At 38.2% G+C, this 26,257-nt stretch overlaps 1 protein-coding gene across 3 annotated transcripts in view; it reads left to right on the top strand.

Moving 5' to 3' along the window:
* The window catches only part of Slc38a1 (solute carrier family 38 member 1), a 62,148-nt gene that overhangs the window by 25,176 nt on the left and 10,715 nt on the right, over positions 1 to 26,257 (top strand). For all 3 annotated transcript variants that reach the window (XM_076854354.1, XM_076854353.1, XM_076854355.1), the window contains 8 exons: positions 593 to 668; positions 951 to 1,066; positions 20,859 to 20,932; positions 22,495 to 22,587; positions 22,863 to 22,944; positions 23,957 to 24,039; positions 25,472 to 25,530; positions 25,646 to 25,762. In XM_076854354.1, coding sequence (XP_076710469.1) covers positions 593 to 668; positions 951 to 1,066; positions 20,859 to 20,932; positions 22,495 to 22,587; positions 22,863 to 22,944; positions 23,957 to 24,039; positions 25,472 to 25,530; positions 25,646 to 25,762 — 700 coding nt within the window. The remainder of the gene's footprint in view (positions 1 to 592; positions 669 to 950; positions 1,067 to 20,858; positions 20,933 to 22,494; positions 22,588 to 22,862; positions 22,945 to 23,956; positions 24,040 to 25,471; positions 25,531 to 25,645; positions 25,763 to 26,257) is intronic.

Raw genomic sequence — 26,257 nt, 5'->3', positions numbered from 1 at the left:
TTTCTGAGCAATCTCCATACATGAAACAGTTTTCGTTTCTGCAAGGGAGAGGGAATTTCTATTTAGTAACTCTTGGACTCCTAGAGTATGAATGAACTCAGAAGAAAGGTTGCCTCTAGTATTCTTTAAAATGCCAGGTTTATAGTAGTGTTGACATTATCTGATTTTCCACTTTAAGGAAAACCTACATAAATAATTAACTTACATTGTATGTAACGTCATTTATTATGAAAATGATTCAAAATATATAGCTGTTTTAACTTAGAGTTGTGTTTCATTTCATCTCAAAATGACCATCTGTTACAGGTATTTTTTGGTATCAGGTACAGTGAGAGATATAAAAATAAATGAGGAAAAGTACCTACCTTGGAGCACTCAGAATTTATTTGGTAAAACAAAAATGTAGGCAAGTAATTCTTGTAAAACAAACAAACAAAAAAATAGGAGGTGTTGAATAGGGCAGTACATTTTTAGGCAACCAGTTGATGAATTTTCATATGTAATATGTTTTGGTAAGCAATAAATTTTTAGTCTTGATGTTAAGCTTGAAATCATTATCATAAGGTTAAATATATTATGCATGTCTTTACAGCAAGTTTATTTCTGACCGTGAAAGTAGAAGAAGTCTCACAAACAGCCATTTGGAAAAAAAGAAATGTGATGAATATGTAAGTGTCATTATAATAAAGTGTACTTATTTTTTAATCACATAAATTGGGACAGTTGTTTTTAATTCATATAGCATGGTACCAAAAACAGAGTTGTCTGTACACTAGGATATTCCTCACATATCCTATGTAATTTCTCCTGAAACCCATTTAAAAAAAAATAACTAGCTCAACTCAGAAAGGATTTCCATGCTGGTTCCTAGTAGTGCTTTAAAAGCTTTGGCCTGATGAGCTTTCCTGGAGACGGACTGACTTAGTGGGAACGTGTGTTTCTTTGTTCAGATCCCAGGAACCACCTCCTTGGGCATGTCCGTCTTTAACCTGAGCAACGCCATCATGGGCAGTGGGATTCTGGGACTCGCCTTTGCCTTGGCCAACACTGGAATCCTTCTTTTTCTGTGAGTATTGGCATGACAGAACTTTCCATTTTTGAAACTTTTCTGTATACTTATGTTACTACATAGAAGAAATTGGAAATAATTCTAAATAATTTGTATTTATTTATGGCTAACTTGGCTAAGTGACCAATAAGACTTTTATTTATCGTCAGACTGACTTTCCAAAGGAAGGAAAACCTTTTTATTAATTAAAAAAAAAATTGAAATAACCTTAAAAAAAAGATTAAAACATTTGAAAATAGCAGTTTTTCTTGTACTCTTCTTGTCACTTTTCATATCATCTAAATGGGCAAAATATTAAGATATTTAACTCAGCCAGTCACCACTTTGGTAATTGGAGTGCCATGGAGCATGTACTGTCGCCAAAGGCAATTACAGAGGTGTTTGTAATAAATGTGCAAGAAGCAGAGATGAGAAATGAGTTGTACCCTTTCTCTGAGATTCAGTGATAAGAAAATGGCAATTTTCTTTTTGAATAACTTCATCTCCAACTGTTGAATGGGATTTTCTGCAAATGTTGTCAGTTGGAACATGATTAAGACAGATCACAGAATTCATATCAGGAAAAGTCTCCCCCAGCCTGCAGAGCCGTCACACCTCCAGAGTGTCAGGGCACCTTCCTGTGTGAGGCAAGGGGCACGTGCGTCCTCCTGGCCCTGCCTGTTCCCCAACTCTGCACTAAGGCTTCACAGACCTTGCTCTGTTTGGTTCTCATTCATGTCTTTCTAACAGTAGCATCATTTTCTTGGAAACAGGGACTTACAATGTCTACCAACCCTACAGATTGTGTGTGTTTGTGTTGCCAAGTACCAGGTTTAAGTGTAATATGACATATTATTATTATTTTCTTTTTTTGGTATACGTGAAACTCTGAGGATGCTGCAGGCATACTTGGGTAGTTACACTTACGATTTTCAGTGCATCGACATGAGACATTTGGTCCCAACTCCTGTTCTAAGTGACGGTGTACTCTTAAGCAAGTGACTTAGCCTCTCTGAGCTTCCCTTTCTTTCTCTTTAAGACAAGGAAATTGTACAAGATAAGATCTCAGATCCCTGCCAACCTCCAAAAAGCCCTATGATTCTGTGACTTCTTTCAGTCATTCCCAAGCTAGAAATTCATTGAGTTCATAAATGTGTATTGCATTGATTTCTTTCTTTCTTTTTAAAAAATTATTGTAATCTATCAAGTTATATGTTAAAGTATAAAAAGTCAATTACTTGATGGGGATAATAACTCTTGTAGTTCTCGCTTTATTCTGCATCCTGACAGCTCTACAAGGTAGGTACCATACTATGGACAGTTCCCCATTTCACAGATAGGGAACTGAGGCATAGGGAGTAACTTGCAATGGGAATCTCTCTTTGTCACCTTTCTGGGGATTCCCTTCACTCCTCTTCTGTGGTAGAACCCTTGTTTCCTGTATTTCATTTCTTCCTCTTTCTAGTTTTATTTCCTTGCTGTTACTACTGTGAAAACATGAATGGGAATAAAGTTTTTGAGAGTTTCAAGTCTGAAAAATGTTTTGATTCTACTTTCATCTTTTGTTTGTCTGGGGTTTTTTTGTTTGTTTATTTGTTTTAGTTTTTGTTTTTTAGAGGCATCTCTTTTTTATTTTAAAATATAAAACTACAGGAATTGAAATAATATGGTACTGACATAAAAAAAAAAAAAAGGCATACAAATTGGTGGAACAGAATATGAGCCCAGAACTAAATCCCATATATAGTCAACTGATCTTCACCAAGGATGCAATATTAGGCCAAGCGAACAACTCCCAGTAGAGTTGGGACAACAGAATATTCACGTGCATAATGATGAAATTGGACCCAGATTTTATGTCTTACAGAAAAATAAAGCTTGAAATGAACTAAAGACTTAAAAAAAATAAGAACCAAGGCTATAAAAGTCCTGAGGGGGGAAAAAAAAATACAAGAGGGTAAACTCTATGACTGTGGTCTTGGCAGTGATTTCAAAGGAATGATATCAAAAACACAGATAACACATCAAAAATAGATTAGTGGAGTTGCATCAAATGAAGAAGCTTCTTTTTTAAAAAATTTTTTGTTCTAATTACTTATAAATGACAGTAGAATGTATTTTGACACATCACACATAAATGGAATATAATTTTTCATTCTTTTGGTTGTACATGATGAAGAATCACCAATCGTGTAGTCCTATATGTACATAGGGTAATAATGTCAAAGTCATTCTACTATCTTCCTACCTCTCTACCCCTCCCCTCCTTCACTCCCCTCTACCTAATCCAAAGTAACTCTATTCCTTGAAAAGAAGAAATCAATAAACCAAATTAAAAATTCAATAGAAAACATTACCACCAGACTAGACCACTTGGAAGACAGAACCTCAGGCAAAGAAGACAAAATATATAACCTTGAAAATAAAGTTGATCATGCAGAGAGGATAGTAAAAAAACATGAATTATGGAATAACACGAAAAGACCAAATTTAACATTTATCTACCTTCATCTTTGAATGGCAGTTTGGCTAGATACAGAACTCTGGATTGGTGATAATTTTCCCTCAGAAGTTTGAAGATATTGCTCCATTGCCTTTGAGATTTTTTCTGTTGTGAGATTCCAAATACTTCTGATTCCTAATCTTTTATATATAGTCCAGTTTGGGGTTTTATTTTTTCTGGAAACTTGCTGAATCTCTTTGTTGCAGTGTTGCGCAGTTTCACAGTGACCTTGTGGAGCCGTGCTGTGGGCCTGTTTTCATTTTTTGTGTGAGTAGTTGATGTGTCCTTTTAGAAATCCATGGTCTTCAGTTTGGGGAACTTTTCTTAAATTATTATGTTAATGAATTCTTTCCTCTTATTTTTCTTTTCTCTCCTGGAACCATTACCTAGATTTTGGACCTTCTGGACTGGTCCTCCAACTTTTAAAATATTTTCTTTATTTTCATTTCTAATAACATTTAGCTGTACTCCTTGGGATTTGTCAATTTTTTCCCCCAGCTCTTTAGTGACTATATTATTTCTGTTATTAGTTTTTTATTTATAGGAGCTTTCTAAAATACTCTGAATGTTCCCTTTCTTAATGTTATTTTGGTTCTTAGGGTCATTGTCTTCTCTGAGGATTCTTATGATAGTTTTTCTCCATTGTGGAAAATTTCAAACATAGAATAATATAAAAGATTTTCATGTTCCCTCATTCTATGGCCACAATTATTTAATCAATCCACACCTAGATTGTCTTGAAGCAAATCTCAACCATCATATCATTTCATCTATAAATATTTCCGTATATATAACATATAAGAACTAACATATAAGAACTCTTAAAACATAACCATAATATGTCATACCTAAAACCAACAATTAACAACAGTTCCTTAATATTGAATATCCAACTAATATTTAAATTACTGATGATTTTATATTTAAACAAACCAAAACAGTTGGATTTTTTCAAATCAATACTCAAATAAAATTCATACAGTGCAACTGTTGGTCATTATGTGTTTGAAGTCTCTTAATCTATACAGGGTCTGCTGTCTCCTTGTTTTCCATGTAATTTGTTGAAGAAACTGGACCATTTGTCTTAGAGATTTTCTAAGGATTGTATCCTTTTGTGCAAGTTGATGTTTGTTTTGGATTATTTCCTCAGATGTCAGGTGGCTCTTCCTTGTCTGTTATATTCAAGAATGCGGAAAAGCAAGGCTAACTGGAACCTTGTGGGTGCCCATGGGGCCAGTTTGTAACAACTTCACTCAAGGTGCTCTTCATAACCCTTTACCTGAGGAGCCACCAATGTCAGTTTCTCTACCAATCTTTTTCTTTTCTTTCTCTCTCTCTCTCTCTCTCTCTCTCTCTCTCTCTCTCTCTCTTTCTTTTTTTGTTGGAGAACAGTGTTGATTCTTGAGACCATGAACCCAGGGCCTCATGCATGCTAGGCAAGCCCTCTACCACAGAGCTATGTGCCTACCCCATGTCAGTTTCTCTAGGATGCTTCCTCTTTAGCTCTTTGGATCACACAGAGAAGATCTTGCAATTCCTGCAGGGTGTGGGCCTAGGTGTTGTCTTTCTGGGGACCAAGTCAGAGGAGGGGGCTGTTAGGAATATCACAGCATGCCTGTGTTCCCTGAATCCCTAATTCTCATCACAGTGCCCTATCTCCAAATTGTGCCTAGTTCCTCACCCAGAAGTCTGTATTTTAAACTGTCCAGTATCTTCAAACTCTGTTAAGATGGGAAAAACAGTGACTGCTCAGCTTTATGGAGGAAAAGCCTGCTCTGGGGGTTCTAGCTTCCCCTTCAAGAGCACTCAAAATATTCACCATATTTTAATTATTCCCTTTCACTGCCCCTTACTTCCAGTAATGCCACCAGAGTGTTTTGAGAATTCTGTGGTAAAAATTGGGTTGGTCTTGGCTCTGTCTACTGTCATTTCAGGATTCAGTTCTGTCTACCTTTCAGCTTCTGAAACAATTGTCTTTCCTCATATTTTCTTATTGTCTCGGCAGCTTTACACCTTGAAAAGAGTAAAATCAAATCCCTTTACTTTTATAATAGAAGGGAGGAGGAGTAAATCCTTGTATCCAATCTACCATTCCTGGAAATCCATTAATTTTTTTTCCACATTTTTTATAGGTGCATTATAGTTGTACGTATTGATGGGATTTGTTGTTACATGTTTGTACATGCACACAGTACAACAATACAATTTGGCCAGTATCACTTCCCTCTTTCCTCACATCAATTGATTTTTGACTATACTGGCTCAGGGATAATTGATCTCGCATCTCATGACTCTTTTGCTTCTGAATGAGCAAAGAATTGGATAATCTTGACTTTTGTAGTTGAAAGATTTCCCCTGGATGAAACTATTTTAGGTCATTTAGTTCTTCGTAAGACACAGAAATAGAGCACAACACACCAGATCTTTGGGTGAAAGCTTCTGAAGGTAGTAGTATAAAGAGTCAAATTTAAAAAGTGTCCCATGACACACAGGACTCTCCCACCTTAGAACAAGGACTTGCTCTGTGACTGTTGTAAAACCAGCTGCTCCCACAGCTGCTCAAAGCCAAGAAGCATTTGGCGGGTTCAGGATATTTCATCTGGTACAGGGCCCTGTTCCAGGCTCATGGGCCAACAGGGAAACGGAGCCCAAGACTGTGCAGGCTTCTTTAGAGACATAGCCAGCAAGGCTCCTCCGTGTCGCACTGGGGCAGGGGTGGAACTCTTTGCTGGGGTCATCTGGAAACTTGTTGGTGTGGTTTCTTGGCTGAGTGTGGGACTGGCTTTTTTTTTTTTTTTTTAACCTAGAGTAATGGCTGTTATTCCTGTTCAACCCACGCATCTAATTCAATTCAATTTGATTCAGTGAGTTCTGCTCATTGTGAGAATGCTGTTAGATTTTGCGTTTTCCTAAATTCTGAGGTGTTATGTTGCTTTTTTTTTTTTTTTTTTTCAGTACCAGGAATTGAACCCAGGGACACTTGACCATTGAGCCCCATCTCCAGCCTATTGTCATTTTTTAAATTTAGAGACAGGGTCTTGCTAAGTTGCTCAGGGCTTTGCTAAGTTGCTAAAGCTGGCTTTGAACTCGAGATCCTCCTGCCTCAGCCTCTCAAGTCACAGGTGTGCACTACGGTGCCCAGCTTCTGAGGTCTTATAATGCCTTCTGATAAACAGGAAGTATGCTTGTGCGGAATCTCAGTTCACCCTTGTTTCGAAGGTATAATTTTCTGTGGGAAACGAATGGGACCATAGCTGGAGGCAGTAGTGAGGGATATACTGAGACCCAAGTGCTCAGGGCAAAGGGTTCCTATGATTTGAGATTCCATTTCGATTGGGAATCCAAAGAAAAGGCAATAGTTGCCAAAGAAATCTCCTCCCAGGTAACTTCTTTATTTTCCTAAGTATCCCCATAATGCTGTCATCACAAAAGTAGGAGTTCAAAGTTAGTATCAACATGAAAGAATGGTGGGTTATGTTTTGTCATGCTTTCTAAATATTTCCATTAAAGGCATGCATTTTATAGAAAACTTATCTCTTTAGAACATACCGTCTCCTTATAATGGTAGGTAAATGAGTTGTTTATTAAACTATTCAGAATCTGATAAAGCGATACATGATTTATATTTAAATAATGTATCCCTTAAGTTTACAACCATGAATGAGGACAGTGAAATTCATGACACTTCTGAGATGTTAGAGTTTATTGTAAACAATGAGTGTGTAACTGGACAGGGTGGTGCATGAGGCCAGCCTGGGAAACTTAGAGAGACCTTGTCTCAAAATAAAAAAAACAAAAAGCGGGGTGGAGATAGCACAGTGATAGAGCAAACCTGGCTTTAATCTCCATTAACACACACACATTTACACACATGCAAAACACAAAAACAAAAGAAACCCCAGTGAGTGTGTAAACAAACTCTTTGACGTAATACATAATATTGTCAAATAGCATTGCAATCTATACAAAATAATAGTTTGTTTGTTTGTTTGTTTGTTTTTAATTTTGGTTGATTAGAATTCCAGACTTTTTTGTCTCTCTTGTTTTCTACCACACTTGGGTCCTGGTTGTGGAAATGCAAATGTATTTAAAACACACTTTGAAAAGTGACATGCAAGGAGAATTTTATTAATCAGTATTAATCCCTGCTGTGAGGGGTAAATGAATGTGTGGTGTGTGTGCATGCACGTGCATGCATATATTAATGTGTAAGAGAAAAGAGATGCAGAGGGTACTAGTAGTGCCTGGTATATAGTAAATATTTGTTCAAATACTGTGGTTATTATTAGACAATAAATAATGGTTAACATATATTGAACTTCTACTGTGTAGGTAACTACGTATGCTACATTATCATATTTAATCCCTCCAACAGCACCAGGAGGTACATATAGCCCACTCTACAGGTGAACTAAATGAGGCTTAACAACTTACATATGATCATGAGTTAGGATGTAGAGGAGATAGGCTTGCTCGACTCCAGAACCAGTGAGATCAAAAGCCCTGGACTGCCTTTTAGTGTTGCCCTCTCCTTCAGAAACCATCCCTGCATGGGTAATGTACAATATGAGAGAAGTTTTATTCTCATCAATGGATGTTTGTAAGTTAATACTTTTAACTTTCCAATATAATTCAGCTTTAAAATCACCTTGCAAAATCATCAGTATTCCGGATTTTTTTCTTTTGGACTTATCATGTTAGTATTCCACCAAGAACCATTCTCGTTATTGTAATAAAAACAGCTTTTCAGTATCAAGTGTACCAAACTGTAGATCAAGGATGGTCAAGTTCTTGGTCACAGTGAGTAGCACATATGCCTACAGTATATTACAAAACCAGTAGAGCAGCTGAACTGCTCAACAGCAACTTTGTATTTTTCATGCTTTTCCTCATGTGCAGTTTAAGGATTTCCTACTGCCTCGGGAGCCCTTGAACTTAATTCCCAGCAAAGAGGTAACTAACTTTTTCTGTTATTAAAAATTGAACACCACTTAGTAGCAAAGACAAATAAGACCAAGTTCATCATTAGGAAACTGGTCAAATAATCATGGTAGTTTCATAAAATAGAATATAAGATTATTACTAAGGAGTAAAATAGACATGTTTCCCAAGAGCACTTTTACTTTTGATTATAATATTATTATGTGAAAGCAAACTGAATATTGGATGGCAGCGAGCGTGGATGGAGATTGTATATTTGTGTACCTATTTCCCAGAATATTTGAGAGGGTTGGACAAGAAAACTATTGATGGTGGGAACTTCTGGAGAGTGAGAGAGTCTGGGAATGGAGTAGAGATGGAAAATTTATACTCTTTGAATTTATTTTTGCAATGTACTTTTAGGAGGAAAAAACTAGTTGAAAAAATTGGTCTCTAGAGAACTTAAAACCAATATAATAAAACTCCTTTTCCTCTTACCTAAAGAAAACTTGAGAAAATATTTTTGGTGTCTGTAGACCACAAGAGCTCAAATGAGAAATCAGTGTGGTGCTGCCTGGTCCAAATTCTGTTTTCAACCTCATCCCCTGTGCTTTGGCTACATTGGCCATCTCCCAATCTATGGAAGCTGAGGTGCCTCCACCTCATCCCACCTCATCTCTCCATGCCTCTGAATCCTGGCAGTCCTGTAAGACTCAGGGCAGATGCCATCTCCTCCGGAGATGCTTCTCTAGTCCTCCCAAGTGGAAGGGAGATTTCTCTTCCTTTACTTTTCAGTGTAATCTCTACGTTTCTAGTAAGTAAGTAACAGGATTCATGTCAAATTTTTCCTTGTTCATTCAAATTGTGATCCTTACCCCCAAGAGGATCTAGAACAGTGCTTGCATATAGGTATTTCTCAATAGAGTCTATTGAAATGAATGAATGGTTATGTAAGCATTATATTTCACAAAACAAAAAGCAAAGCTTTAGAGCAAAACATTGGCTCTTATCATTGTTGCACTTACGGAGGAGACACAAAGTCAACCAAAAGGTTTAGTTTACCCTCAGATTTTTAGTTGGCCATGGAGATGAAATGATAATAATCAGAAGGTTCTGGAACTCACTGCTTATTATTTACTTTCCTTAAGAATGTCTCCTTTGGGGCTGGGGATGTGGCTTATACAGCAGCGCGCTCGCCTGGCATGGTGCGGCCCGGGTTCGATCCTCAGCACCACATACAAACAAAGATGTTGTGTCTGCCAAGAACTAAAAAATAAATAATAAAATTCTCTCTCTCTCTCTCTCTTTCTCTCTCTTTAAAAAAAAAAAAAAAAGAATGTCTCCTTCATTTGAAAATTCAGAATAGTTCAAAGATTGTTAAGAAATACAGTATAAGGTTAGTATTGCAAAAGGGCATTTGTTGTTAAATTGCTGTTTGCAAAAAGGACAGTAATTGTCATTGTCAGTTTACAGCAATGACCTTCATTTTGTGGGGGGTTGTTTGCTTTCATTGTAGCTGAATTCTTCCCTTTCTCCTAATATTTGCCTTGGTGGGCCATTTGTCATTATTTTATCAATAAGAGAATATATCATTTTGTTGTCTGTAACTAGTGTTTACAAACAAACCAGTAAATAGCCACTTAGTAAAGATAAAATAAAATAAGGGTGTTTGTCAACTGAAATTAGATTACCAGGTCTCTCTTCATTTAAATTCAGCATTTTACAATTGCGCCCACATTAAGGGTAGACAGATAAAATTGGAACTACAGACTCATCAACACATGGCCCTAAGTACCTGTTCCTACATTGTGGGAACTAGTTTGTTGTCCTTTCATAGAAATGTTCTCATTTTATTAGGAGGTTTATATTCATTTTAAACAACTACCTCAGCAGAGCTCTCTGTCTCTCAGTATCTGTCAGCAAACTCCAAATTTGGTTGAGATTGCCCTGTACCTTTGCAAATTTTCTCCCTGTTCTTGAACTGCCATTGGTTGGTTACTTCATATGTATTCTAAAAAGTTGGAGTGACGCCTATCAAGATGATAATTTTGCATTTAGTGGTAACAAAGATGGTCTTTGTGACATTTTCTGAGCTATTCCTTGTAAATGTTAAGACCTTTTTTTTATCTGCACAGTTCCAAGGAAAGACCAAATAGGATCTCGTGACATAAAAATGGGGTTTTTAAAGGAATCAGTAAGGAAACCCTACTCTTCCGGATGATCCTAGGAGGTCCTCAGATAATGGGCATATTCGTCTTCTGTCTTGTCAGTCAGATACTTGTTTTTAAAATTCTTTGAGTTATAGTCATGGTTCCTTAGAAATGATCTGAAAAGTGCTGTCCCTCAGCTGGCAGCAAAAATTATTGGCATTGGGGTCTCTTGTTTGGAAATAATAATCCTGGAACGGGAGAAGTGGCACATTGAGGCTTGCCAGCAGTTGAAATACATGTGAAAAAGGACAGTGGCAGTGCCACTGAATTCTATTGAAATTCATTGGATTTAGAAGCTTTTCAGAAATAGGGAAGTGGGAAAGTGAGTGTCATGCTAACAATGAGTGTCTATTTTGTATACAGAAAGAGTTGGCATGAGTAGGAGATGAGTCCCATCCATTGTTTTAAAAGTTGAGCGCTTAGCTTATGAGTCATCTATCATGCATCTGATAAGGGGTTCCAAGAATTCAATTCTCTTGGCCTGGAAAGATAGGAATGTGTGTGCGTGTGTGTGCGCGTGTGTGTGCGTATGTGTGTGTGCACATGTCCATGCACAAGAGTTCACTTCTTTTGTGCTCAGTTACCTCAGATACCTTGGTGCTAACCCAAGGACAACAGGGTGGCCTCTGTTTGGGTCCACTGTATTTTTCTTAGTTTGCAAAAGACAACTCTACTGTCCATGATTTTAACAGCATAATTCATCTCCATGATGTGTAGAATGCCTTTTCCATTCACGTTCTGGCTTGCAGGAAATTGGGTATGTATCAGCAGAGTAGGGTAGTTTAAATGTAGTTCAGAGAGTTAGATTGGCAAGGTTAGCTTGAACTTTTATTACTCACAGAGTGGTAGTTGGTTTAATAGATTAGGGAACAGCTTCTGTGTGGACTGGTTAGTTTTGCTTTGTTCTATGGCCACAGACTTCTCCTTATATCAGGCACATGGTATCAAAGATCTACATCTATATCAAGGGTTGGTCGGCACACGACAGCTCATAGACCAAAGCTACCCACAGTCCCTTTTTGTGTGGCTTGCTAACTCAGAAGAGTTTTTATTTTTTAAAAGGTTTTTAAAAAGAATAAGATAATTTTAATATATACATTGTTTCATGGACTCTCTATAACTACCCTATTTATCATCCCCATTTTATAAAGAAACTGAAATTCTCAGAGGTTAAGTGGCTTGCCCAGAACCACACTGATTCCTGGAATAAGGTGAGTATGGCAACATGTCCATTGGGCATTGCTGTTGTACCTCATCTCCTTAAGTGTGCAACATTACCATGGAGATGGAGTGTCAAAGTATGAATGAAACCCCACATCTACCATTCTATTGGGGAAAAGTCCAAAATACCCACCAAGAACTGCATATTTGTCTATTTTAATGGTATGTGGAATTTTTCACCTTTAGAGTATGAAAAGGGTGCATCATTTTAAAGGGTAAGGATGTAGGTTTGAGGAGAAGAGCAACCAGCAGATGTCCTTATGGAATGCAAGAACAGGAAGGAGGAGGTGTCAGCAGTTATAAATGAAGCACCCACAAAACCCACAGTGCTTTACCAACTATAGGCAAAAACAGGAAGTGGTAGTAGCACACGGCTTTCTTTCTTACTAGTACAACTTCCTCATTTAAGCTCAGACTTCCTGCTAACTTTTTAACCCCACAAAACTAAACTGGTAAGCTAAACTGGTAAGCTTCTATTTCTGCCTTCATACCTCTTTTAAATACTTCTTTCTTTTTAGGATCATATTAACATTAGGTATTATTTGATTTGGACATTAGTGATACTTTTTCTAGACAAGGGAAAGTACCTAACCGACAGGCTAGCTTAAGAGAAGTTTTGCAGCAAAGAGTTTAGACTGACTTATAAGAAAAGAAATGGAAGGAATTGTACAAATAATTGATACCTACCTGCTGCTGGGCCAACATTTTAAAATCATCCCTTTTATTTCCTGGCCCAATTTGGAAATACTACAAATAATCACATGCTACCTAAGCCCGGTGTGCTAATCCTCTGATGCTAGCTAGCTGTGTGACTCTAGGCAAGAATACTTAATCTCTCTGGACTTCAGTTATCTGCAAAATAGGAATGTAATAGTCCTATTTATAAGTGAAATATGAAAAAAAAATGTGTGCTGGGCATGGTGGTGCATGTCTGTAATCCCATCAACTCAGGAGGCTGAGGCAGGAGGGTTACAAGTTTGAGGCCAGCTTCAGCAACTTAGCAACACCTTGTCTCAAAATAAAAATAAAAAGGAACTGGGGATGTAGCTTAGTGGTAAAATGTACCACTACCAAAGTGTACCAGTACATCCCACCACCAGTAAAAATGCACTTGATAGACCTGACATATAGTGAATACTCTAAAATTTATCATTGTGAATAACCAATAAAGTATTTTATTAATCATAGTGAATTCCCATTAAAATAAATTAAAGCTACTGGGCACAGTGGTGCACACCTGTAATCCCAGCGGCTTGGGAGGCTGAGGCAGGAGGATTGCAAGTTCAGTGAGACCCTGTCTCTAAATAAAATACAAAATAGGGCTGGGGATGTGTCTTTGTGGTCGAGTGCCTCCTGAGTTCAATCCCCTGTACCAAATAAATACATAAATAAATAAAATAAATAAATTTCAAGAAACTTACTTGATGCAAAAGATAATTTTGAATTTTTCAGAATATCTAAAATATTCATATGAACTAGGGGACTCAAAACCCTCGTCCCTCTCTTCATTTTTAGGCGTCTCCTTCCATTTGAGCTCTCGTTAAATAAAGGATTCTTTCCCTGTGTCCTTTGCCTCTTCATGTAAGCCTCCCACCTGGCATGGCTTCCACAGGACAGGACCTGTTCCTGGCCTTGAAGCTCATGGAGAACCTCTGATCAGTGCCTCTTTCTCTGTCCAGATTAAGTATCAAGGTCCCTCACTTGCTCGTACCCTGCTTCCTTTTCCACTGACTGTCTAGCACACTATCCTGGTTCTGAGTTTTCCAACCACACAGACAGACAGCACCTTCACGTTCTTGGTCTCCATCAACAGTTGAGTCCTCCATGATGCCCAGCCCCTCCATGACTTTTAGGAAGGTCTGTCCTCTGTCAACAGAGTTTTCAGATCTTCATTCTCTCTGTACACATGTTTCCCTTGGAGGAATGGGAGGTGGGATGGAAGACGATGAGAGGTAACCAAGATGAAAGAAGAATGAAGAGGTGCAGGTGGACAGCAGGGACGGTTGTGAAAGCAGGGAGGTAAGAGGTAGGAGCAGGAGAGAGAGAGGCCAGCAGCAGAGGGTCAGGGCTGCAGGAAGATGACCAACCAAAAAGCTTCCCTTGGTTTATCTAGTTCTTTGGTACTGGATTTTAATTTTTTCTTATAAATATTCTGGCTCAACCAGCAGTGTCTGAGTTTTGAAGTGAGGGTTGTGAGTTGATGGGAGACAGACATAAATAAAAACAGAACAAGTATTAAGACCATTTTAAAAATTCTAGCTCAGGGAGTTTTTTTTACAGATTGTTCTGCTCACTTAATTGAGGATAGTTGAAGTTTTATGCTTCCAACTGGATTTAGAAGAGGAAGAATTAGGCTTTGGTTTTTGGCTTTGGAGGAGGCGAAGGTGCAACTTTCTTTAGTTGTTGTGATCCAGGTTCATCCAGCACCAGCTGCTCCTACTGCGCCTACCCAGGTTTGACCCCATTGAGAACAATACTCTGTGCCTGAGGTGGGCTGTCAGCAGGCAGGTGCCACGTCCACGCTGGATCCTGAGATTGCACCCCTGAATCAGCCTCCAAAACAGGTCGCTGAAACATTGCCAAGGCAACTGGTGACTAGACAGAGCTGAGGATTGTAGTGAAGCCGACCTTTAGGACAGATGGGCCCGGATTGAGGCTTCTACCTCTACCTTGATCTTCAAAGCCTCAAGGAACCACGAAGAGACAGAAAGAAATAGAAAAACTTCAAACATAGGAATATGACTTTTTATGAGACCTCCAACATTGCCCAACAGATATGGCAACGACATTTAGCCAAAGAACTTTCTGGAACCCTTAAGGAGATCCCAGGGACTGCCTAGTCTCTGGGCTGAGATGCTGATGGCCACCACCCTAGTGATATCCTAGATGACAGCAGTGGGATGAGTGGGATGCCCAGCTAGTTAAGAAGGACAAAGAAAAATATTTCAATATAGGATCAGCTGACCAAAAAAGAAAGAAGAGGAAGCATTATATAGTGTGGTGAGCCTTAGATCACTTTTAGAAAGAGCAACATGGAGGAGAAGAATTTGAAAATAGTGTTTAAATATATATCCTAGTGAAGTAAGGAAAGCTTAAGGAAATCAACCCAAAAATGTGCAATTCAGCTGTTAAGTGCTTCCTTTCATTGCAGTCTGACCTGGATAACTATGGGTCTATGTTCCAGACAATGGAGCTATCACGCTGGCCTAGACAGTGTGGCAGACTACCTTGCTGAGAAACAGAAACAACTGAGATTTATGGGGCCAGAGCTTGAGCCTTTTTTTATTTTATTTTTTTCTCTTGGAACTGGGGGGTGAACCCAGTGCCAGATTGGGCACACTACCAGTCAAGCTAAAAAGACTGGGGAATGCTTTTAATTTAATTTTGAGAAAGGGTCTTGCTAAGTTGCCCAGGCTGGTCTCAAACTTGCAGTTTTCCTGTCTCAGACTGTTTCATTTTTTAAATTTTTCCTCCAAGTAGCTGGGATTACAAGCATGCACCAGGCATCTAACTGGGAGGCTTTAAACCTCAGCCCTCCACGTGTGGTCCATGGACCAGCAAGCATGAGCATTTTTGGAATGCTTGTTAGAATGCAGAATGTCAGGTCCCAGCCCATACCTGCCCAATTAGCTGCTTTCAGCTTTGGCAAGGGAGAGTCACGCTGGAGAGGGCTGGTACGGGTTCTCTGTTCTTTTGAAAACAGTGGGTCCTGGAGGAGTTGAAAGCACTCAGCTGGGAACCAGCCCCCAACACCCCCATCTGAGCTATTTCTGGATCCAAAGCAGTGACAGCTGCTTCACCTCCACCCCTCGAAAGGGCTCTGATGCTGGGTTGGGAGTGTCACTTGAAGCTTGCTGTATAACAAGGCTTTTAAAAATATAGTCTCATCTCCCTTAAAGTCTTCTGGGGTTGTTTGTTTTTGTTGTTAGGTGTGCTTTATATACAATAAAATCCCAGTTCAAAGGTGAGGATTTGATAAGTTTACCTGATTACACTTGTGAAATCACCCGCACAATCATGGTGTAGAGCATTTCAACCACCTTAAATATTTTGGTTCTGTTTGTTGTCAAAGCTTTCCATCTTATTCTCACATATTTTAAAAATGAAATTTATTGTAACTTCATCCATAGAATCTTTGGGTAAGTTATGGAAGAATAAAGAATTACATTCCTGTCAATATGATTCAAAACATAAGTGTGTAGAAGTTCATTGTTTGATATGAGTCAAATTTTCTAGTAGCAAATAGAGTAAATGTATCTTAAACCTCTGTCACAAATATTTAAGAACTCATGAGAACAGGAGTATCTCTGAGGATTAGAAGTAGGCAGATTTCATGCAAGCTTTCAAAAGTGGCAAAAAGTGGGACTCCAAGCAATGTTATATAGCAAATTACTAAATGGCTTGTTTATGTGCAGTTAACACAGAAAATATTGCTCCAAAGAGACCTAGAACTTCCCTAAATGGCATTAAATTAACGTTTTCTTTTTTGATACTCAGGATTGAACCCAGGGATGCTCTACCACTGAGCTATATCTCTAGCCCTTTAATTTTTTTTTAAATTTTGATACAGTGTCTCACTAAGTTGTCAAAACTGGACTTGAACTTGTGACCCTCCTGTCTCAGTTCCCTACTCCCCCAATTAGATGGGATTACAGATGAGCACCTTCTAATTCAGCCTAGCATCATCTTTCAACATCCGGATAAACTAGTAGGTCACAGGGACTATTATAAATAAGTCTTGATTTTTTACCAAGGTATTGATATAGACTCACCTAACTTGCAAACGAGATCCTAATATTTGTAAGTTCACTGATTCTTAGCTAAGAGTCTATTGTTTGTGTGTTTGGTGTTGAGTGTAAACAGGTAAGTAGGTGAATTCAGTCACCATGACCTGTCCTATAATCTGGTGATGGAGACACAAAAAAGCAATAAAATAAAAAATGATTCTGGCTACTGGATGAAGGATAGATCTAAGGAGGTACAAAAAGGGAAATGGGTGAAAGTTATCAGAAATTAAAGATGATAGCTCCTTGGACTGATGTCAGTGGAGATAGGGAAAGCAGCTTATGTATTTGGGATATATTCTGGAGGTAGAAATGATAAGAGCTTTGCTTGTTAATTGGGTATGAAGAATGAGAGAACAGGTAAGAAATCAAGAATGACTTCCAGGCTTCTGGCTTGAGCAGTCAGCTAGACAGTGAGTCATTTGCAGATTGTCTTGTTCTATTCAGTCAGGATCAGAGGCTTCATGAAGGTACACTGAAGCTGCTGAGATGGGTAGAACCAAAAAAAAAAAAAAAAAAAAGAAGAAGAAGAAGAAGAACAATTTTAAAAGATAGCACAAGACTTGAGAGATAAAATGTAATAAAAATAAATGTAGAATTTTACACTTAAAAAAAGTAGATAGGATAGGCTAGAATCAGGCAGACTTGGCCTAGGAGCATTTTATACCAGAGCTCAAAAAGAATGAGAAGTGTGATATGACTGCCATAAAAATGAATCCCAAAATAGTTTGCCTTAAAAGAAATATGATGTCCAACTCAAGAGAACCGAAAATCCCGTCATGCTTTGCACTATCTGGACAGAAACTGAAGTTGTAGTGTTGTGCTTGTCTCAGCACACCGGCCTTGGAAGAGAAAATCATCTGAACCCTTTCTCACAAGATGAACTGTTGAAAAGTCTGGAGGTGTTTAAGTCAAAGTGTCCAATCACCTTCAGAGGGATTGTTAGGTAGAAGAAGGGTTAGATTTCAGGTAGATTCAAACAGATCTTGAGAGTAAAGTGAGGACCAAAGGTAGAATAGCAGCAGTGATTTCAGCTCAGCCTCAGTTCCAAAGCACAGAACTATCCAAAAACAGAACAAGTTGCCTAATGGGTCCCCTCTCAGAAGATATTTTGCAGATCTGGTACCTGTATGTTTGCATGGAGTGTGGCAGTTTCTTGTACTGGGTAAAGAGCTGGACTGGGGTAGTCTGGGAAGGTCTGTCCCTGATTCAAGTCTAGAAATCCTCTAGAGTTCCCTAGCAATCCTCTCAGGAGACAGAATTTCCTGATCACATTCTTCACAGTTCTGACCTTCCCACCGCCCCTTGCCCACGGCCCATGTAGTTACATGCTCTAGATCCCCTCTGGTCAAGGCCAGACACAAGTGTGAAATATCAACACCTCAAAACCCCAAGTACCATGTAAAAATGCCTTTTCCAGCCACCAGTGTTTGTGCCAGCCGTATTAAAACTTTTGGCCAATGGTTAACAGTGTGGAGGCTTAAATGATAATCCAGAAAATATGAAAAAAGGAATTACTCGTGTTCCCCTTTGTTAACTCAAGAAGACCAGCTAGTGTTTCTCTTCCAGGAAGCCATAATTATGTGTTCAAATACCTGTTTAGACAAATAGGGGCATCGTGCTACTCAACACTAGTGTTTAAATAAGCCTTCATGGTCTCTCCCATTGTTCCTCTCAGTGTTTTCCTTTAGATGTCATGATCTCTGTGTTTCAAATCATCTCTGACTTGGTTTTCTTGGGATCTGTTAGAGTCAATTAGACAACATACTGCTTATTTCTAAGAATCTAAATGAAGAGGTGTCCTTTTCTAAATTTTAATCTTACTAATGCTAGTTTCTGGTATCCCAGAAGAATTATTAGAATTTTACATACACAGTTTGCTTTTTAGTGGCCTGACAAGGGGGGAAAAAGTTTTGTTTTATGTTAGTTTTCAGTCATGGAAGGAAAGATTCATATTCTGTGAGGGATGAAAGAGAGTCTTCATAGATTGAATGGTCAAATGCAGAGGCTCTGGGACCCTCGCTGTGTGTCCTTTCCTGGGGGGTGCAGTGTTCTGTCCTTTAAACATGGGAGCAGAACTGTTTCCGTCACTGTGGGAGCGCTTCATCCTGCTGTGTTTTAAAGTGGGGAACAAAATCGGGAATCATCCTACTCGAATCTTCTCTGATCAACACTTATCCCATCTGATAAAGGAAAAGGTGTAACAGGATTTTATGAAGGAATTCTTCAGTTCTTTGACAAGGGCCAGAGGCCCACTGATGAGCCTCATCCACTAAGAGATTCAACTTACAGAATGCATGAAGAGGCAACCATGTGGTTCCAGGGGCTATTAGCGAAAAGAACACTGCAAATGTTTTCATAGAATATTTCTTTTGCTATTAAGTATTTAGTTTCTTCCAAGTTTAGGGCCTTTGGTAAATCATTATATAGATGCTAAGTAATTAATACTTCCTGCTAGGCCCATCTTTCTGCAAGGTCATACCACAGCCTTGGGTCTGTAGTAATACCTCCTATACTGTTCTTATCAGGCCCCAGCAGAGTCCGATTAGGGCACATGATCACCCCAGAAGAGCACATGACAAAATCCTAAGATGGCACCCAAAGTTTACTTTTTTAACATAAATATTATTTATCTTATAGGGGAAAAAAAAATCAAGCTACAGTTTGATCCTGTATCTTTTTCTCACACAGAGCATATCAAATCATGTTTCATTACATATGTCAAAGCTACTGGGTTGATCAATAAACACTTGCTCTCAATGTTTCATGTCCTTTAACCAGCAAAGATTGTGAGGGACTTACCATCTTAGTCACCCCCCTTAATCACTTACCATCTTAATCTCCTCCATCAAGCTAAACAAATATGCATCTGAAGGTATCTCCTCAATCAGCATAATTATAATCTAAATTCCCCTTTATTGGCAGGACATTTTGGCCTATACCCAAAGTGTTGGGTTTTCTATTTTCCCTCCCAAGTGCTCTGACTCTCTTTTGTTTTCTGACCAATTTCTGTCAGTCCATCTGTTTAGCTGGTGACCATTCTGTACTTCCTGTTTTCCTCCACAGCATTTTGCATGCAGAAGAAGCAAAATGCTATAGGACTAGAGACTAAGGAACAGTCATTCCACCCAGAGCAAAGGAATGGCCCTATGAGATGGCCTCTGAGCTGGGCCAAGAGCCCCTGGAGTTCAACAGGTGTGCAGTGGGGGAGGATCAGGAGTAGGAGCCCTGCCAAGAACAGCATGTTGTGCCAAGTGCCTCTCAACAGCACTTGCCTTTATTTACTCAAACATGGAATCAATTGCAGTAATTTATTGTTCTAGGTCTATATTTCCCTACATTAGAGAGTGAGTGGTTTCACTTGGGGAATGGAATTTTTTCCCCCTCTTTTTAATAAATGAGTTTTATTCTTAGTATCATGTCAGTTTTAACCAAAGGATTCAGAAATAATCTATGTAATCTCCCACATCATTTTAACTGTAAATTTTCTTGAGAAGGGTTTCATAATGAGCCAGATGTACTAAAACAAAAACATGAGTTCATCATTGAAAAAAGCCTTTTCATTATGCTTGATTGTCAGAATCTCCTCACTGGAAGAGGTGGGTATACATCTCAGAGGAACCGGGTGCAAAAAACAAGGGAATTAGATAAGTGGTACAATGTTTAGATTTGAAAATAGCCATAGAGGGAAAGGTCACATCATTTGGTTTGTGTCTTCAATCCACAGATGGAAGCAGGGAAGCAAGTTGCCCAGAGTCACGTGGTCTCTCTTGGAAGGTCACTCCCTGCAAGCTTTTTCTTTCACTCCCCACCCCCAAACCACTTTCTTACCCAGATGTAAAGAGAGACTATCCATACCCTAGACTAAAAATGTGTTGTTTCACAATGTGGTCTTACAGTCATCTCAACTGAAATGTTCCCAGAGAGCTGTTTAGGCTTCGAATTACATAAAGAACTTGAACTGGTAGACTTACTCAGATTCTAATGAGCACTTCTTTATTTGGTAGGACATTTTTATTGAGGTTTCTAAAGCAGGGTGACTAACAGTTTCCACATTTTGGATACTATTAACAAATAGTGTTAACCATATAAATAAACCTTTGCCCTTCTAGAATGCAAGATCAGAATATGCTGTTTTCTAGTTATTACAACATTTATATTCTTTGCCTCAGGATACTTTTGACTTCAGTAACATTGCTGTCCATCTATTCAATAAACCTTCTATTGATCTGTTCCAAGGAAACAGGTAAGCTGAGAAAAAGTCTAATTTTGTTAAGGCTGGGGTGAATAATGTTCCTGGTGAATTGTGAACAAATGATGCTCTCTTTGTTCAGCAATTTGATTATTAAAAAGAAAGACTACTTTGACCTACAGTAACTGGAAGACTTATTGTGTTATTTGCCTAGAGAAACAGGCACTCAAGTTTAAATTGTCATGAGCAATGAGCAAATAGCATTGTCATTTAAAGTGAACCCTCAGTTGCATCTGTTTTTCTACTTTAAGATGACTTCATTTTCAAGGCTTCTGTTTTCCCTTAGGCCTTCATAAATCCTGAACAAAGATTGCATGTTTTATATCATAACCTCCAAGGTTTTAAAAAGTAAATAGACCTTTTATCCTCTTTGGTACATATTCCAAGGAGAAAATGTTACTCCTGAGGCAGTGTGGGAGGGAGCCAGCTACCAAGGACTTCAAGTTCTCTGGGCAGTGTAATACCTGAAGTGTTTATTTTCTATTCCTGGGACACTGGATTATGTTTGTAATACTTTGACTTTTACATTAGCTAAAACCACATTGGCCAGCTATTATTGTATACGGATGACTGGAACATTTTGTAATAATTTTAGGATCTACCCATTGTCTAGTTTAAACACCAGTCTTATGAGAGATTAAATAAAGGTTTAATTATAGCCTGATCCATATTGCTTTTTTGAGCTGTCATAAAGAAATGTAACAGGTTGTTGTGTTTTGTTTTTTGTTGTTGTTCTGTTTTTTTTTTTCTTTTGGGGGTACTGGGGATTGAACCCAGAACCACCCACATGCTAGGCAAATACTCTACCAACTGAGCCATACACACAGCTCTTATTTTTTTGTTTTGAGACAGGGTCTTGTAAGTTGCCCAGGCTGCCCTTGATGTTGCCTCAGCTTTCTGAGTCTCTGAGATTACATGTGTGTGCCGCCCTACTCAGGCAGTTTTTGTTGTTGTTGTTTTTAATGAATGGATAACAATTTTAGTATCTACTGATATGAGCTTTTTGATCACTTTAGAATTTTGCTACAGCCAGATTAGTCTTGGCTCAGATTTGTCTGCAGCTTTCTTTGAACTAAATTTTATGAATGATCAGAATTCTTATGTGATTACTACTAGAAGCCTATCATTATATTTAGGACAAGAGGGATTGATGGAATGTTATGAAGATAATTGTTAGCCTGATCTGTTCAGGTAGTTAATCATAAAGGAATCTTTTTGTCTCAAACACCTGGATCTTTTTTTAATCAATTCTTCAGTAGTACATACCAAACCTGAGAAAAATATGAAAGTGGGAATTGCCCTCCAATAAGGTAGAGATATTTTAAAATAAGCCATATGATCTAGAGTTTAATTATAATGCTACTGTAGCCAGCTTGAAAAAGGAGAAATGGTGATCATGTCTGACCTTTAAAAATGTCAAGATGTTATTTTATCAATGTAATGCATTAACCCTTGCACAGCCAAGGTGGCTGCTATTTGTCTGAGTTTGAGAAAGACACAAAATAATTTGAGGAATGGTCAACAGGATTGTGTCCTTAATTTTGACTCTTAAATAGGCTGCATGGTTTATGAAAAGCTGGGAGAACAAGTCTTTGGCACCACAGGGAAGCTGGTCATCTTTGGAGCCACCTCTCTACAGAACACTGGAGGTAAAGAGAACATACTTTCCATACAGAAAGTATGTGACTTATTGCCTTTTCTAATTCTGGTAGTGGGGTGTCTACACAATTCAAGCAGTTATCACACATGGAATGTAAGGCAGAGATAGCCATTCTTACTTAAAGACAAATATCCCGCTAGGGCTGCTAAAGCTACCTTTGTGTCTTATTGAAGGTTAGTCTAAGAACAGGCTGGTAGTCTTCTAGATAGCTTGCAATATGATCCTTGGTATTATCTTTCTAAAAATGTTCTCATTTTCCTCCAGCAATGCTGAGCTACCTCTTCATAGTAAAAAATGAACTACCCTCTGCCATAAAATTTCTAATGGGAAAGGAAGAGGCATTTTCGTAAGTTATAGACCGTGTGTGTGTGTGTGTGTGTGTGTGTAATAAAACTAAAATGTTTTTAACTTAAATGCAGGCTAACCAAAGCTTTTGTTTTATGAAAATTGCAGAAACAGAGTTTTTCCTAGGCTGTTTTTTTTTTTTTCCCCTTTATTCAACAATAAATTTCTTTGGGGATATATAAGTGAAGGAAGCAGAGAGAGCCATTTGAATATGAATGTTTAAAGGTAGAATCATCTGTTATGCTGCAAACAATTGATACTGCATTTTCCCAAGAGCCTGAAATCTATATCATGTTTCTGTGAAATAGAACAGATATAGAATATTTTTACACAGAAGTAAAACATGAAAAAATACAAAAAATAAGACCCTAGCCTCTTACTTAAAGGCTTATAGTATTTGGGGAGCAAAATTTATATGAACGAACCTCATTAAAGATGTTGCTAACCCTGGAAAATGTTACCAGCCACTTTTGGCATAGGAGTTATGTTTTGACTCTTTCTTGTTTAATAGTTCTTATTGGTCTTAGTTTCTGTTTTCCTTTGGAGAATTGTAGGAGCCAGAGTTCCTAGTGCTCTATCCTCAGGATTCAAGGTCAAATCCAAGGGATCAGCGAGAGAGAACTGCCTACCTGTGGTGACTCGATTCTCACTGATACCAGCCAAGCAAAACAAAAAGGAACTTTCTCTTTAATAATTGATAGGACAAGTTGTAATCTGACAGAATGCAATGTATGCATTCAGCTTTGAAACTACATAAATAATTCAGAGGAATGCCACATTTAGCCAATGAAAGACAAAGCTCATTCCCCTTCTTTCATTACCTGGGAGTGAGGCAGTAGTAAAGGAGTAATGGTTGGGTTAAAGTGTTTGGATAAAACCTGAATAATGATTAAAAATATCAATGGTAAAATTAGTAATAAACATGAATTACAATATATCATGAAATTTTACCTGGGGCAGGGATGTCACTTTCTAAACAAAACATAGAACCTAGCTGCTTACCTGCCTTTCAGAGCCTGGTATGTGGACGGCCGAGTTCTGGTGGTGATGGTTACCTTTGGCATAATTCTCCCTCTGTGTCTCTTGAAGAATTTAGGTAAGGAAAGATCTTGCCTTTGTCTTTATCTTGCCCTTATCTTGCCCATAATCTCTACAGTGCCCACACGATTTAGAAGCCTCATAAAAATGAACAACATTGCCTTGTACTTCCACTTGCAGGGTCACAATTAAGTGAATCATAAATTGCAAGTATTAATCAGGCCCAGTGTTAATGTGTGAGGAAAACACATCAGTATGTGACTTAGCAGTTCCTCTACTAAGCTGGGTGGGCAAAGGGAAGGTTTTGGGGATGATAATACAATATACAGGCTGCCCTAAGGCAAGTCCTGAAAATGGAATTCTCTTCCTATGAGGTCATAAATACTCTGATTATTTAGACAGATTTTCATATTTAATATCAAGACAGAAAGTTGCTTGTGCTTATACCCCAAAGTGTTATGAATCACTCTTAAATTTCGAGTCTAGCCAATATCAGTGATTTCCCTTGCTGAAAGGAGAGTGAAAAAGTTTAAAGTCAAAAATGACAGATGATCTGCAAGTCACATCCATTTGGTTTTGACATTTGTTTCTATGCTTGTGAGTTGGAGACAAGTATGCTTGCTGTTAAGGGAATTTCATACATTGAGTAATGAGGCCAGGTTGCTGTGTAGTCAAAAACCTCTAAGAGGCATTTCCTTAAAATACGGGCTAATTCAAGGCAAAATTTTGGATTGATGTTCTTCCAAAAATAATTATGAACCAGTTTTTTCTTCCTGTTAAAAAAAAGAAAAGTCACACTTCTATAGCTTCTATGAAGTTTATTAAATAGACTTGTTTTCTTTTAAGTACTTAATTTTCTACTTTCTGGGTTGGTATAGGCTTTTCTATGATGCCAGAGAAGGGCCCTTTCTCAGGGATGAGAAGAATGCAGTTCCCAGGAGCCCACTTACTTCACCTTCCTAGAGGCTGTGCAGAGAGGCAGATGGAGTTCTTAGAATCCCAGTTGGATTCTAAGGGGAACAAGTAAAGCTCCTCAGATATGCCATTTATCCCTAGAAATTCACATCTTGTGCCTGTCATCTGGGGGAAGAATTGTTATAATTGACACTCAGTGTGCACACAGTAAATGCACGATGAAGAGCTACAAAGGATTGAGGAGTAAATGGATTTGCCTGTAGGACTGCCTTAGAGAACATCAGCACACAGGCCTAGGGCCAAAATTGGGAGGCTCCTTTCCCCTGAATTCTGGGAATCTGTGTTCTCTAGTGTGCCAGGGAGCACTGAAATCAAAACACCTAATATAATGCTTTTATTCAAAGCCCTAATTTTTTTTTGCCAAATGAAGTAGCACTGTCAAATAATAAATCTTGTATTCACATGGGCATGTGTGCATATTATTGGCGTTCCAAGCTAGGCTTCAAATAATGAATTGAAAGAAATGAAATGATTGATGAAATAATAATAGCAATTTATTTTTTTACTTTTTAAAGGATATCTTGGGTATACTAGTGGATTTTCCTTGAGCTGTATGGTCTTTTTCCTAATAGTGGTAAGTGCTGATTGAAATGGTTTGATTTTGACATAGTACAATGCCATGTAACAATTATTCATTGTTTGGCTTTAGTAAAATCTATATAGTTTCTCTGGTGTTTTTTTAATACTAGGTTATCTACAAGAAATTTCAAATTCCCTGTGGTATTCGAGAGCTAAATTCAACAGCAAATGCTAATTCAACAAATGCTGACATGTGTACGCCAAAATATGTGACTTTCAATTCCAAGGTAAGTTTCCTTATCCTTTAAACATAAACAAGAACATATTGATTAAGGCCAATATATTTCTCATACTTGTAAAATTACACTGTTTTGAGTATATTAGTTCTTGTAAGAACACATGGGGTCATAGCTTTGGTATTCCACAGTCCATTCAGAGACCTTTGAGATGTATGGAAATATATTTCCCCTTACTTCTTATCTGCTTAAGACAAGCCATGAGCGTTCACTATGAAAATTTCTTTCTGGGTAATTATCTCAGCTTTTCTCTTAGGTAGAGTACAGGGCGATGCTTTAAAAGCAAAATATGATATCCTTAGCCTACTGCGTTTATATGATGGTAACAGAAGGAATACCTCAAATCTGTTCAGTTTGTACAGTTGAAATATAGACCTACCACCACAAATTGGCATGTAAAAAATGGTTTATAGTGTAAAATAGGGTTGATATTATGGGGAACCATGGACTATGTGGTCCGTCAGGCTTGGATTTCAGTCCTTAGGC

Source organism: Callospermophilus lateralis, chromosome 4 (genome assembly GCF_048772815.1).
Source record: "Callospermophilus lateralis isolate mCalLat2 chromosome 4, mCalLat2.hap1, whole genome shotgun sequence".
In the NCBI taxonomy this organism is placed as follows: Eukaryota; Metazoa; Chordata; class Mammalia; order Rodentia; family Sciuridae; genus Callospermophilus; species Callospermophilus lateralis.
Note: the sequence above shows the minus strand (reverse complement) of the source record. Positions and strands in the feature narration are given on the sequence as shown.